This window comes from Tasmannia lanceolata, unplaced genomic scaffold, assembly GCF_043159265.1.
Source record: "Tasmannia lanceolata isolate RefF3 unplaced genomic scaffold, GAP_Taslan_0.1 ptg000023l, whole genome shotgun sequence".
In the NCBI taxonomy this organism is placed as follows: domain Eukaryota; kingdom Viridiplantae; phylum Streptophyta; class Magnoliopsida; order Canellales; family Winteraceae; genus Tasmannia; species Tasmannia lanceolata.
In genome coordinates, this window is record NW_027518700.1 from 6,815,601 (window position 1) to 6,830,625 (window position 15,025).

General features: G+C 43.5%; 1 protein-coding gene across 1 annotated transcript; it reads left to right on the forward strand.

The window, feature by feature from the left end:
• The first annotated feature begins 211 nt into the window (after positions 1–211).
• LOC143856681 (uncharacterized) lies at positions 212–14,035 on the forward strand. The gene is made up of 7 exons (XM_077366947.1): positions 212–1,697; positions 1,787–2,379; positions 2,467–3,543; positions 5,164–5,335; positions 5,444–6,508; positions 6,623–6,870; positions 13,958–14,035. Exons 1-7 carry the CDS (start codon positions 212–214, stop codon positions 14,033–14,035), a joined length of 4,719 nt encoding a protein of 1,572 aa, XP_077223062.1.
• The last annotated feature ends 990 nt before the right edge of the window (positions 14,036–15,025 follow it).

The following is a 15,025-nucleotide window of genomic DNA, read 5'->3' on the forward strand; positions in this document are numbered from 1 at the left end:
GCATAACATTCTTTCTGATTATCTTGATTTAAATTAGTGTCCTTACTTCCATTTCAGGAGTCCGAGTTAAGCAATAGCCATTGCTTCGAAAAAAGTTACCATTTCGCAGCCTACTTGGTCCCGACAATCTTCTAAGTCGAGACTAAGTCATAGATCTTCTTCACCTATCTCACCAGCTTTATTTCCGCTTGTCCTCCCTAGTCTTAACCAAATGGCTGAGTCAAATGAGATGTTGGCTGAAATGAGAGACATGATGAGGAACCTTACCAGAGAGGTATCTACTTTAAAGGAAGATGTTACTCAGTTGAAGAGCGAGAAAGCCGCTACCTCGAAACAACCTGTTGTCCAAAATCCTCCCAATGTGATTCCAGGCTTTGTTCGGTCTGTCATTTCCCCTGAAGATGATTTCTATGACGAGCAATATGTAGAGGAGAACTGTCTCCCGCAATCAGTCAAGCCAAGCAAAGAGAAAGAATTGGTCGATAAAGTTGAAAAATTGACCCAGCAAGTTGAAAGCATGCAAGCTAAGGGCCCAAGGAAGATCAATATGTCTGACTTTTCCCTTTTCCCTGGCGTCACTCTTCCTCCAAAATTCAGAATGCCAGATTTTGATAAATATGATGGGACGGGGTGCCCGTCGAGTCATCTGAGGTCGTTCATTTCAAATCTAGAAGGGTATGGGCTGTCTCCAGAGCAGATCGCCAAGGTATTTCCGATGTCTCTAGCAGGAGTAGCCAAGAAGTGGTTCCTTCATCTGAAACCCGAAGAGCTCGGAACCTTAGACGAAATTGCTAACAAGTTTGTGGAGCAATTTTCGATGGAAGAAGGAATTGAAGTTACGAAGAGGGATCTGAAAGCGATCAAGCAAGGACCCCAGGAAACATTTACGTCTTTCGTAAGAAGATGGAGGAGAAAAGCGGCTCAGATGACTAACCGCCCTTCTGAAGAAGATCGGATCAAAATTGTGGTCAAGAATTTGTCTCCGCAGTATTACCACTTCATGGCGACGCAGTATTATTCTGACTTCAATCACTTGATCAAGACAGGAACCATAACTGAAGATGCGTTGCTGAAGGGTTCTCTGGCGAAGTCATCTTTTGATCCGAGGAATGGAAAGAAGCCAATGGTAGTTTCAAAGCCTGAAGTTAGCAATGTGGTTGCTGCGCGCCCTATGAGAAGAGTTGTAGCAGAAACAGAGCAGCCAATGAGGAAAGCGCCAAGGCATTTTGATCTGCTACCTTACCCTTTATCCGTCGCTCTCAAGAAGTTACTAAGAGACAAAAAGATCACTCTCTTAGAACCGAGACCTCCACCGCCTATTCTCCCCAGATATTGGCGTGAAGATCAGCATTGTGCATATCATCAAGGAACAGGGCACCTAACAGATAACTGCATGGCCTTGAGGCATAAAATTCAGGATATGATAGAAGCGAAAAAAATCGCTGTATTTATGCCAAACACTACCCGGAATCCATTACCAGCTCATGCTCCGCGCCTTCCACCTACGGTTGGGGCGATTTTTACTGAAGAGCCTATTCCTGACCCTGCTTCCTTGATTTGTGCTATCGCTTCCGATTCACCGACTGTCTTGGCATATGGCGAGGAAGTTGAAGAAGTAGAGGAAGAGAAGCCTTATGTGCTTGGTGGAGATGAAGATGATTATGCTGAGTCTTCTACTGGTCCCTACATCCTTCAATGTGATGAAGAGGAAGTTCAAGATGTGGTTCCTACGTTCTGAGCTTTGATGACGATGACTTTGATTTCTTGAACGATCAATGTGACAAAGTTTGCCATGTTACTCGTGGTGGGCGAATCTTCAAACCTGTTGAGTTGAGAGCTGAGAACCCAGCTGAAGTTGTAAGGGCTGCAGAAGCGCAGAAGCAGAACAAGCCGAGTTGCGAAGAAGAGGATGAGAGTCTTTTACGGCAACTCAAAAAGACCCAGGCTAATATTTCAATTTGGGGTTTGCTTATGGCTTCCCCGAAGCACCGTCAAGTTGTACTAAGAGAGTTGAATGCTGCACAGGTATCTGTGGATATTACATCTGATGAGCTAGTTGGTTTAGTAGCAATGGCTAGGGTGTCCAAGACTCTTTCTTTCACTGATGAAGATCTGACATCTGAGGGTCACAATCGTACGCGTCCGCTGAAGATCACTGTTGTCTGTAATGGGAAGAAGGTCCCAGATGTATTAGTTGACAACGGGTCCGCACTGAACGTATGTCCGTTAGCCACTGCTACTGTCCTGGGATTTGGGCCGAATGACTTTATCCCTTCTGAGCAAGGAATTTTGGCGTATGACGGTACCAGACGCGATGTTATTGGAACGCTAGCAACCGAAATTCTGATAGGAGGAGAAATCTTTGAAGTAGAGTTCCAAGTGCTCGATATCAAAGCGTCTTTCCTTCTCTTGCTTGGCCGACCTTGGCTCCATAAGGTTGGAGTTATCCCTTCTTCACTACACCAGAAACTGAAGTTCATCAGAAACAACAAGGTGATAACAGTCAAGGGTGATCCTGATTTAGAGGTAGGCCAAATTTTGCAGGAGGGTACCTCAGAAAAGAAAGGTGACGTTAGTCTGACTGGGTTCTCTGTAGAAGTCACAGCCATATCATTTGAGAAAGCAAAGAATGAAGAGATTTTGTTCCTCACCAGCACTAATCCCCGGGTTGTAAAGATGATGCGTAAACAGGTGTACCTTCCCGGTGCAGGTCTGGGTCGCAATCATCAGGGGATAGTCGAATGGCCTGTAATGAGAAAGAATGAAGGGTTGTTCGGACTCGGATATGAACCTTCTCGTGATGAGATTAGAGAAATGAGGAATTACATGCGGAAATGGTCCGAGCTCCGTCGCCAGGGTCTAGAGCTGCCGATGAAACCGTTTAGTTTGATCAGAAATGGTAAGTACCGCAGAGAGGGAGATGACTTCGCATTCTGTGGGTTTGCAGAGCCGTGGGTTGATGAGTTAACAGGACAAGAGCTGCCGGGGTTTGAGATATTTTTCGATATGGAGCTGCCAGATGAGTACCCGAGTTTGCAGATTCATGAGATCGAACCAGAGGTTGATTGGGCTGATATTCTTGAGCCGTGTCTTCTAAATTCCCTGTTTCAGGTTGAGTTACCGATTGTAGCCATGATCGGAGGAGATGCGCTGATCCTTGATCCTGAAAGCCTTATCACCCCAGCCGAGGGACCTCTCACGAACTGGAGTTCCCAGGTCATACCCCGAGTCGTCATCCAGTACAGTCCTGTTTCTATCAAAGAGTCTGTTGTCTCTAGCTATATGTCCATTTCAGAGTCAAGAATAGAGTTTGCTATATCTGATGTTTCTTTTGATGCAGGTACAGTTGTGATTGAGCCCGTCGATGAGATCGATGAGGAGTCTTCCGATGCCGCTGTTCGGTCCGATACAGAGTCTGTTGCATCTTCCGTTGAGTCTACCGAGTCTATCAAGTCTGTTCATACGATAGTCCAGTCTGATGATGAGTCTGTAAAGGTTTCTAAAGATTTCAATACTGAGCCCATTGAAGGCGCGTCAACAGATGTAACTTCGATTTCTTTGAATGAAATAAAAGACTCTTCTTTTTATTCGCCTGTCTCTACTTCAATTTATGCTTCTTTATCTGATCAAATTGATAATAATAATAATCAAGACTCCCCCTCTAATGAGGATGCCGACGAAACTCCCCCTGAAATCAAACACATGATTAGGCAGGAGGAGCAGCGTCGAGCAAAACCATTCGAAGAGGAAATCGAGACCATCAATATTGGTGATGAAACCCTAATTCGGGAAATTCGAATTGGTAAAACATTAACTCCCGAAGAGCGTGCGGAATTATTTGCCCTGTTAAAGGAATTCAAAGAAGTTTTCGCTTGGTCCTATGATGACATGCCGGGATTAAGTGAAGACCTTGTTCAACATAAACTTCCCCTAATCCCGGGTGCCAGACCGAAAAAGCAAAAACTTCGAAAAATGAAACCAGAGTGGGACTTGCTAGTCAGAGATGAAGTTCAGAAACAATTGGATGTTGGCTTCATAGAAGTTGTTGAATACCCTGAATGGCTAGCCAACATAGTACCGGTGCCCAAGAAGGATGGAAAAGTCAGAATGTGTGTGGATTTCAGAGATCTGAACAAAGCAAGTCCGAAAGATGATTTCCCTTTGCCACACATTGACATCTTGGTGGACAACACAGCGGGCCATGCTCTCCTTTCATTTATGGATGGATTCTCAGGATACAACCAGATCAAGATGGCTCCTGAGGACATGATCAAGATGGCTTTCATCACTCAATGGGGGACATATTGTTACAGAGTTATGCCATTTGGACTCAAAAATGCTGGAGCAACATATCAGAGAGCTGCTACCACTTTACTGCATGACATGATACACAAAGAGGTCGAAGTATATGTTGATGACATGATCGTTAAAGCGAAGACCAGGGAAGAGCATGAAGGGGCATTGAGAAAGTTCTTCCAGCGAATCCAAAAGTTCAAGCTCCGTCTCAACCCGAATAAGTGTGTATTTGGGGTTACATCAGGAAAGCTGCTGGGATTCTTGGTCAGCCAGAGAGGGATTGAAGTAGATCCGCAGAAAATCAAGGCTATTCAAGAAATGGCTCCACCAAAGACTGAGAAGCAGATCCGTGGGTTCTTAGGAAAGGTCCAGTACTTGAGAAGGTTCATTGCACAGTTGACAACAACTTGTGAACCAATTTTCAAGCTCTTAAAGAAGAATGCTTCAAAGAAATGGAACGAAGAGTGTCAAGAAGCTTTCGAGAAAATCAAGCAGTGTTTGGCTTTACCACCAGTGTTGTCACCAATCATACCAGGACAACCGATGTTGTTGTACTTGTCTGTTACTGACACAGCGATGGGGTGTATGTTAGCGCAGCAAGACCCGGAGTCAAAGCGAGAAAGAGCCATTTACTACATCAGCAAGAAAATGTTGGAGTACGAGCAGAAATATACCATTCTTGAGAAGACTTGTCTAGCGCTAGTTTGGGCTACTCAAAAGCTGAGGCATTATTTGTTATCGAATAGGGTTCTTCTACTCTCCCGGATGGACCCATTGAAATATTTGTTCGAGAAGCCAGCCCTCACCGGGAGAACTGCCAGGTGGTTGTTGTTATTGTCTGAGTTCGATATCACTTATGTCACGCAGAAGTCAATTAAGGGGCGCGTGATAGCTGAACAGTTAGCCGATTCACCAACAGAAAATAATGAATTTTTGAAAGCAGAGTTTCCAGATGAGGAGATAATGACTGTGGAAGATGAAGTTCCAGACACAAAGTGGTTGATGTACTTCGATGGAGCAGTCAACAATCGAGGCCAAGGTGTAGGGGCGGTGTTGGTGTCACCAAGAAAAGTGTATATCCCTATATCCATCAAACTTCAGTTCAAGTGCACAAACAATATGGCAGAATACGAGGCATGTATTGCAGGTTTGGAAGCAGCCATGGCCTTGCACATTCAGGACCTAGATGTATTCGGGGACTCAATTCTGATTATCTGTCAAACCAACGGAAACTGGAAAACAAGAGACGATAAGTTGATCCCGTATAATACGTACCTAGAGTCTCTGGTCAGAAAATTCGAAAATATCACATTCACTCATTTGTCCAGAACAAAGAATCATTTTGCGGATGCATTAGCTACTCTGGCTTCAATGCTCGATATTTCTACAGCAATGGAGGTTCAACCATTAGAAGTAAGACTTCAATGGGCCCCGTCACATGTTAACGCTATTGAAATAGCAGCGAGGTGTTCAGATGGCAAGCCTTGGTACACGGATATCAAAAACTTCATCTCAGGCAAAGGACATCCGTCGGAAGCTTCAGGAAAAGAGCGAAGGTCTCTCCAGAAATTGGCCTCTAGCTTTGTCATCTGCGGTGAAGAATTGTACAGAAGGTCGTTCGATGGAATCCAACTTTTGTGTATAGATGAGGATCAAGCCGCAGAACTCATAGAGCAGACACACGAAGGAGTCTGTGGACCTCACATGAACGGAAAGATGCTGTCAAGGAAGATTCTCAGACTTGGTTATTACTGGTCGACAATGGAAGCAGATTGCTACGCCTATGTGAAGAAATTTCACAAATGTCAGGTCTACGCCAATCTCATCCATGTGCCGCTTTCTCAGTTACATTCTCTTACTTCATCGTGGCCATTCTCAGTATGGGGAATAGATATCATCGGGAAGATAAGTCCGAAGTCTTCTAGTGGGCATGAGTATATCTTGGTTGCCATCGATTACTTCACAAAGTGGATAGAAGCTACTTCGTATGCATCGTTGACCTCGGCTTCTGTTGCGAAGTTTGTCAGAGCGAATATCATTTGCAAATATGGAGTACCGCATGAACTAATTTCAGACAATGGGTCCCATTTCAAAAAGGAGGTGGCGCGCCTGTGTGAGGAGTTTAAGATCAAGCATCATAAGTCTTCGCCATATAGACCCCAAACAAACGGAGCTGTTGAAGCTGCTAACAAAAACATCAAAGTGATCATCAGCAAGATGACTGAGACTTACAAAGATTGGTCGAACAAGCTTCCGTATGCTTTGTGGGCCTATAGAACGTCAATCAGATCCTCTACAGGTGCAACTCCGTATTCTCTGGTGTAAGGAATGGAAGCTGTCTTGCCTGTTGAACTGCGAATTCCCTCCCTGAGAGTGATGATGGAAGCTGGGTTGCCAGAATCTGTTTGGGCTCAAGCTAGATATCAAGAGTTACAAATGATTGACGAAAAGAGGTTGAAAGCATTGTACCATGTTCAAGGGTATCAGCGCCGTGTCGAGAGAGCCTTCAACAAGAAAGTTCGAGTTCGAGACCTCAAGAAAGGAGATCTTGTTCAGAAATCCTTCCGGGCACCGGTATATGATCCCAGGGGTAAATTCAAGCCAAAATGGTCAGGTCCATACATTGTTGACGAAGTCCTGCCTGGAAAAGCCGTCAGACTCCTCGATGAAAATGGAGAAAAACTAACAGAGCCAACAAACCTTGACCAACTCAAGAAATACTATGCTTAAGGCACCAGAAGGCCTTCCTTGGCCGACTAGAGCTTCAAACTAAAAATCCTTACTTAACATATCAAAAGAATCCTTTGCAAAACCCTTTTGAGCTTACACAAAATCAAACCATTCTCTTTTCAAAACCCATAATCTAGGGGCATTTGTGCCTTGAACTACGTGCGACCTGATCCCCATCCTTTGGGGGTACGTAGGCAGTCTGGCTAATCCGGATTCGGTCGAAACCTTGGAAACTTTCCAAAACTTTGTTCTTTCAAACCCTACCTACCTAAAAAGTCCTTTTTGTGCAATAGGCAAAGGTTTGTGGCTAAAGAAAAAAAAGGAAAAAAAATGGAGTCTGAAGACCCGTTAGATTGAAAACCCGCAAGGGCGATCTAAGCAAAAGTTAGGGTCATTCACCTGCTAAGTTGAAAACCCGAAAGGGCGGCTTAGGCAAAAATCAAGGTGTGAGCCTGCTGGATTGAAAACTTGCAAGAGCAATTCAGGCAAAAATTAAGGTAAGCGGTCCGCTAGATTGAAAACCTGACAAGGCAATCTGGTCAGTGGCAGTGATTTCTAAAGAAGCTGAACAACTGAGGCAGACAAGACTTGTAACCCAGTAATGGCATCATCAAAGTCTGAGTAGTGCCAGCGTCACTTGCTTTGATCTTCCTCTAAACTAGGGGCATTTAAGACTAAGCAATCAGAGGGGTTTAATGACCATGACGGTAATACCGAACAGGGAATGAATCACTTTTAAACATGGTATTCAAGTCACTCTAAGAGTGGTTAACCTTCACCAATTTAAAATATTTGTCAGGTCAAGAAGCAAGTTGAGTCTTTCTTGAAATCCAAGTCCTGTGTTTGTCAATGTCTTTTACTTGTCACTTGTCGAAGTTTGTCGCGCGTCAAGTCAAAATCTCCACGGTCTTGTATGGTCTGTACCTTTCCCAGAGCTGGGGTGACAGGCACCAAAGCAAGAAGTCTCGTCTCCGGAAGACAAATTAAATTAGAGCAAGGTTCAGAAGAGTGGCAGGCTATCAGGCCTATTGAAATTTTGTCAGCTGGCAGATTTGAAAAAGACCTTTCAGGCAGAATTGATCTTATGGTTCTCATATTTCCTCTACACAGAGAGCTTTGTAAATCCAATATTCATGAAATGAAATATTTGTTTCCCTGTATTTGTATTTGCTTTATTAAGACTCTAGTCATGGAAGTATGAAATAACTAGGGGCATCTTTTATGACTTAGCAAATCACGCCAAGTCATAAAAGCTGTCAAATCCACAAGGACAATCAGAATAAACCAAATTCCCCAGCTAAGCCTACTTTATAGCCAGCTCACAGCAAAGCTAGTCCCCAAGGGGAGTCTAGCATCTTACCTCCCAGAGAGTCTGCTGTCAACTGCTCAAAGCATTCAATCCCCAGCAAAATCCAATTCTTTAAAAAAGGGTCAATATCCAAAATCCCAGCAAATCATGAGAGTCTGGTCCTCAGCAAGGAAATCGCACTCCTATTTTCTCGGCAAAAGACAAAACAATTCCCAAAGGGGTCAATCTGAATCAATCAATCGATCCAAATCAATCAATCAATCCAACAAGCATAAAAAAAAAAAAAGTTCCCGCTTCTTTGGAGAGACAAAGTAATCTCCAAAGAAATCAATCCAAATCAATCAATTCAAATCAATCAATCAATCAAAAGCAGGAGAGTATCAATCTTTTCATAAGAGTTTTACTCCTCGATCTAATTTCCATTGCTTGTTACTGCGTGAGGGTTCCGCATAACAACGCTTTCCCTTTTGTTACTGTGTGAGGGTTCCACATAACAAATTTCCGTCGCTTGTTACTGCGTGAGGGTCCGCATAACAACGATTTCCCCTTTGATTAGTGCGTGAGGGTTCCGCCTAATTAAAATTCCACCTTTTGTTACTGTGTGAGGGTTCCACATAACAAATTTCCGTCGCTTGTTACTGCGTGAGGGTCCACATAACAACGCTTTCCCCTTTGATTAGTGCGTGAGGGTTCCGCCTAATTAAAATTCCACCTTTTGTTACTGTGTGAGGGTTCCACATAACAAATTTCCGTCGCTTGTTACTGCGTGAGGGTCCGCATAACAACGCTTTCCCCTTTGATTAGTGCGTGAGGGTTCCGCCTAATTAAAATTCAACCTTTTGTTACTGTGTGAGGGTTCCACATAACAAATTTCCGTCGCTTGTTACTGCGTGAAGGTCCGCATAACAACGCTTTCCCCTTTGATTAGTGCGTGAGGGTTCCGCCTAATTAAAATCCCCCCTTTTTGTTACTGTGTGAGGGTTCCACATAACAAATTTTCATTGTTTGTTATTGCTTGAGGGTTCCACATAACAAAGCTTCCCTGTGGTTAGCGTGTGAAGGTTCCACCTAACCGAATCTCCCGTTAGCGCGCGAAGGTCCCGCCTAACTAAAAATTCTATTTTCAAGGCGTGAAGGTTCCGCCTGATTATCCCAACCTCATTTCCAGTGCGTGTGGGTTCCGCCTGATTGTTCGAAGTCCAAATTGCCATTCAATAAAAAAATCCTATCCCTTTTGTATCTTTTCATTTGAAATTTTGGGCCGATCAAAATGTGTTGTCTCTTCAGCTTTGGCATTCGTGCGACAAGCGCCCTCTGCCAAAGAGGGGCATCTGTAGACACCCCATTTTGACCGGACCATTTTCCCCAAAATCGAATAAATTCTCGAAATCGAATAAAATCCCAATCCCGAAGTTGAGTCGAGATCCCGGAACCGAATCTCAAAATTTTCGAAAAATCAAACCCGAAAACCCTAAAAATGCCCATTTCCATATATTTTGGAAATCGTTCGAAGGCCTGGGTGATCTCTGAACCCCATTGGCATCGTCCGTTCAAATTGCCCTGATCATCCAGCTCATTTTCGCAAAAATTTGAAAGAGTTACAAAACACCCCTGAGTTTTGGTATTGGCACCTCTCTATACGAATTTCTCAAGTGTAGATGATGCTAACTCGACCTCTCCTTGATATTTTACTGGCTTACCTTGTCTCTTAGTGTTTAGACCGTGATTAAATGGGTACATTTTCGAATTAAAATTTGTCAAGGGACAAGCTGAGTTTGTGTGATTATCAAAGCGAGGGTGAGGTTGTTTCATTTGCAAATGGAAGGGGGTTGATTTGAACAAGGAAGGTGTGGCAATACCAAGCCCTTGTATTAAAAGGAGAAAGATATATATATATATATATATATATATATATATATATATATTTTATTACTTGGGGCAGCCCACTCAAGTGCAAAAGGAAGAAGTAAAATACACTAGATGGGGGGCTGCCCATGAGGGAAAAGGGGGCATAATATATCATTTCCCATCTGCAGGAGGGCATTATTGGAAATCTCCATTGCTTCCTCTACAAGCCACAAACATAGGCCATTAGATTAAAGAGATGAGGTGTAGGGCTTGGATCAGCTAGGCACTCTAGGTTTTAGGGTTTCTAGGATAGAATTAGGGCAAGAGGGATAAGGAATCAAGGGTGGGGATGATCCAATTCATCAAAAAGGGGAATGGATGGCTGAGATTAAAAGAGGGTTTCAACCCTAGCTATAAAAAAAAAAATGAGTCCTAGGTAGAGAAGGAGAGCCCCATTTTCTAAGAGGAGAACAACAGCAGAGGAGGAGGTTTTTCTAAAAAAGAGAGAGAAGCAGAAGAGGGAGAAATTGCAGAGGGAGCCTGAGCTCCACCCACAAACTGCCTTCTTCTCCGCCCTCCTGCTACCTCCACCGTCAACCACCACCTCCAAAAAAACCGAACCCCTTTTCCACCTCTTCCGCCATTTTTTTTTCCACCACCATTTCTCCATTTCCGCCACCATCCCCATTGATTCCGGCAAGCTTGCCGGAATCCGAGCAAACCCAAACCCATCTCAACCCCCATCGATCTCCAGCCACTACCACCTACGACCATCTTCTTCACCCAAACCAGCCACCAACTACCACCACCATCCTCAAATCCGGCATCGCCACCACCACCTCCACCATACCCACTTCGGCACAAACCCATCTCAAACCCCCTCTGTCACCGCCACCGACAATCACCCCCACCACCACCATCGCCGCTCGACCCCACCTTCTCTCCGACCCAAACCCATCTCAACCCCTTTGGAATCCACCACCATTAAAACCATCAACCAAAACCCAAAACCCACCTCTGCAAATCCGGCACCACCACCTCCACCGACGACCACCCTCCATAACCCATTTTTCTTTTTTTAATTTACAAACCCTCCTCCACCATCTTCCCCATCCCACTGGCACCGCCATTGAAAAAAGACAACAACAGAGGAGAGTAGCAGAGAGAGAGAGAGAGAGAGAGAGAGAGAGAGAGGAGGAGGAGGAGGAGGCCGGCCGAACCACCACCATTCGACCACCCCACCCCCATTTTCGTCTCTTAGCAGCCACTAACCCCACCTCCTTAAACCCTATTCCATTTCCCCTTTTTCTAGCCCATCTATCATCTCTCCATCCGGCCGAACCACCACCATCCGAGCTCCCTACCCCCGTCCACCATCTCCATCTTTTTCCTATAGCCACCATCACCTTTATAGCAAAGCCACCCTTCCCCTCATCCCCTTTTGCTCGGCCATAAACCCATTTTTGTCTTCCCTACACCCCAATTTCACTACCATCAGACCCCACTCTCAAATAAACCTATCTCAAACCCACGTCAATTTCACCCCATCTCCCCTCCAAGATCCCCACCATTTCACAGACCCTAGAAACCCATTCCCAACAGCCTATATTATTCCCAGCAGCCCAACAATCAAACCCATATCATTTCCATAATCTTATTCTAAAAAGAACCAATCCATTTTCATCTAATTTCTACCCATCATAGCCTGTCCAATACGGGCAAACTTCAATACGCGCCATTTCATTCATCTCCTTCCTCCTTGGCAATTGGATTCGAGGGTTCCAAATGGGTTTCATAGTCTAAGAAGGAGAAGAAATTCAGAGAAGACGAGTGATTAACTTTGGATTTCACCAACAATGCTTTGCCCAACAGCAGCGATGACAATGGACATCCAAGAGTACTCACCTGGTATAGGTAATTTCCTACCCTTTCAAATATCATGACCTCAGATCTATAGTAGAAGTTGACGAGTCATTTAATGCTTGAATCCTCTAAAATTTTTGGTTGGACCTTCTCAAATCTGCTCTTAGTTAACTGAGTATTTAGGATGGGTTTTGTAAAAATGCTTAAGGAATTTTTGTGGTGTATGAGAAATAAAGGGTCGGTTGGTCACTTCCATTTCTGTAGTTCATTTGTCAAACACTGATGAGTAGTGATGGGGCAAGCAAATCTTGGGAAATGGCATGTTCGTCCCAAGCTTTTCCTTGGTCATAGGCTTTAGACTTTCTCTATATGTCTTCAAATGGCATGAGTGCATTGAAATGGCAAGGGAGTAGGGGTTTGATTATCAGCCTTGGTGTTGTTTTTGTTGTGGCTCCCCATGTCTTTGATTCTAACAGTGCAAATTTAACTTTGGATTGCCTAGTCCCGTTTCTTTCGTGATTTCGAGCCCGGAGCCCCTAGTTCTTTTCTCCTTCTCTCGTCTAGGTTTTAAGCGTATGCTTGGGTTTCGCTTCTCCTTTCTAGGGCTTCTTCTTGGAACTACTCTTTGCATTTCGGGATCCCATTGATTTTGGGAATACTTCTCTCGGGTTGAGGCGACGACGGACGGCAACCTCCTGAGCCAAAACCCCCTTTCGATCAAAAGGGATAAAAATACATAAAAATCAAATAACAAAAATCCAAAAAACATATAAAAAAAGCACTCAAAGCGTTTTTCGAAAAGCTGTTTCGAACTACGTTGGCTTGATCCCTTTCTACAGGGTACGTAGGCAGCTTGGGATCGTCATCCCAAGTTCAGTCAAACTTTTCAATAAAATCATTCAAACCCTTTAAAAAAAAATCATTTCAGTATCTAAAAATATCTTTCAAGCTTTTCTCAAAAATACAAAAACCAAAACGGGCAAGGATGGTGATTGCCAGGTCACTCGGAGCCTTCTTTTCATTTTATTTTCGATTTTGATCGTGGTTTGCCGGTTTTATCGGTTTTCTGACGTATTATCGGGTTTTGGGATGGGCGACGACATAGCGTGGCCCCTTCACAGGGATTGTCCTCGCTGAGCCTAATGATAGGCTATGACGATCGCGAGACTTGTCCGATCTTTAGCGGATCAGGATCACTGAGCTCGATTCCTTTAGAATCGCTCCATGAGTCTATCGTGTGTCCCATTTTCTTTTCCCTGGCATTTTGGGTTTGCGCATACCGTCTATTTTCTGATTCCTTTCTTTCCTTGCATCTTTTAGTTTATCGTGTGTTTGTATTTGGTTCCTTGTGTGTTTACTTTCATCTTGCTTATTCCTTGTGCGTTTAGTTTCACATGCTTAGCTGTAGACATTTACTGCTTTTCTGCTTATCATATCTGCTATTACTTGCTTAGCTATAATTGTGCATGCGGATGTTATTGCTTTCCTAGATGTGATGGGTTAGGAGTAGATGCGGTGAGTTAGGATTTGGATGTTTATCTTCTTTTACCCATCCTCGGGTCATGCATGCTTAGATAGACGTTTCTTCGGGGGTGCTCGTTCCCATTTCACATGATTTTAGCCCAAAACTTTTCAAAATTAATTAAAAATGGCATAAGAGACCAGGTGCTCGTACTTGGGCGAATTGGGGGTGCTTAACACCTTCCCCATTCGTCATCAGGCACGGACTTTTGTATCTCTGGTTATCCGTTGCAACAGAGTATTTCATGGGATCCAAGGCCTACTTCCTTGGATGGCGACTCTTCTTTGTTATAGGTACATCTTGGTTCCAGACTAGTCCTTGCATCGAGAGGTATCTCATTCGTGCGTGTGTTTTTATGATAAGAGTAAACATGCCTTTTTTATGAATAGTTGAAGAAACTATCCGTATTTTTCTCAGTAGGTGGGGAAATTGATGAGAGTGATTTAGTATTACCAAGAAAGCACTGAAGGTCTCTAAACCTCTTGAAGTTGTAGACATTACAAGCTTTTTTTGTTTGAAGTGGACCCAGACTTAAATTGCATACTCAAATTCAAGAAAGGTTCTACAAATTGAAGGGTTGGAATTCGTGCCCATTCGTTGCAAGGCCTCGGCAATAAATGCTTTGAATCATTGAACTAGTGGGGCCACTTCTAGTTTTCCCCCACATGATAGAAATTTAAAACCTTGGATGAATCCTGGGAATTTCATGTAAGGAAACGCTGGTGGATTGAAAAATATAGTGGAAAAGACACTGCTGGTATGTTAAATAACGTTGTCGTTCTACTATTGTTTTACCCCGTTATAACTCCTGATCAACCCTTCGTTGATTAAGGTAGTCGATCCGTCCCTTAAAATAATTTTAAAAAATACATTTTTCACTTTGCTCACGAGTGAAACAATAGTAGAACAACAACCTTATTTAATATACCAATAGCGTCTTTTCCACTAGTGCCGGGTTGAATATGGTAGTCCATCAGTTCCTACATATAGACCCACTAACGAGAACCCTAGATCCAATACCGGCAACATTTTTTTACTTGACCCGCTTTAATTCCTGATGGAACCATTGTTGATTAAAGTAGTCATCCCTTCTTGGTATTCAATACAAGGACGGCAACGTTACTTACTAGTCGACCCGGGTTAGTCATTTGACCCCAACTTTTAAATAACTTGAACCCAACAAAAGAGAATAATTGAGGCGTACTGTGTCAAAAGGGGCCATATGATTTTTTTTTCCTACACCTTTTCAAGATTCGTGCATGTTTTGATGATAAGAGGAAGAGTACCCTTTTGCGAATAGTTAATAACTATCCATATTCGATATTTTTCTCCCACCACCAACCACCTATTACTAATGGCGTCTGTGTGCCCTTTCTTGTGGATTGTTGAAATAACTATCCATATTCGGTATTTTTCTCCCACCAACCAACCACCTATTACTAATGGCATGTGTTGAC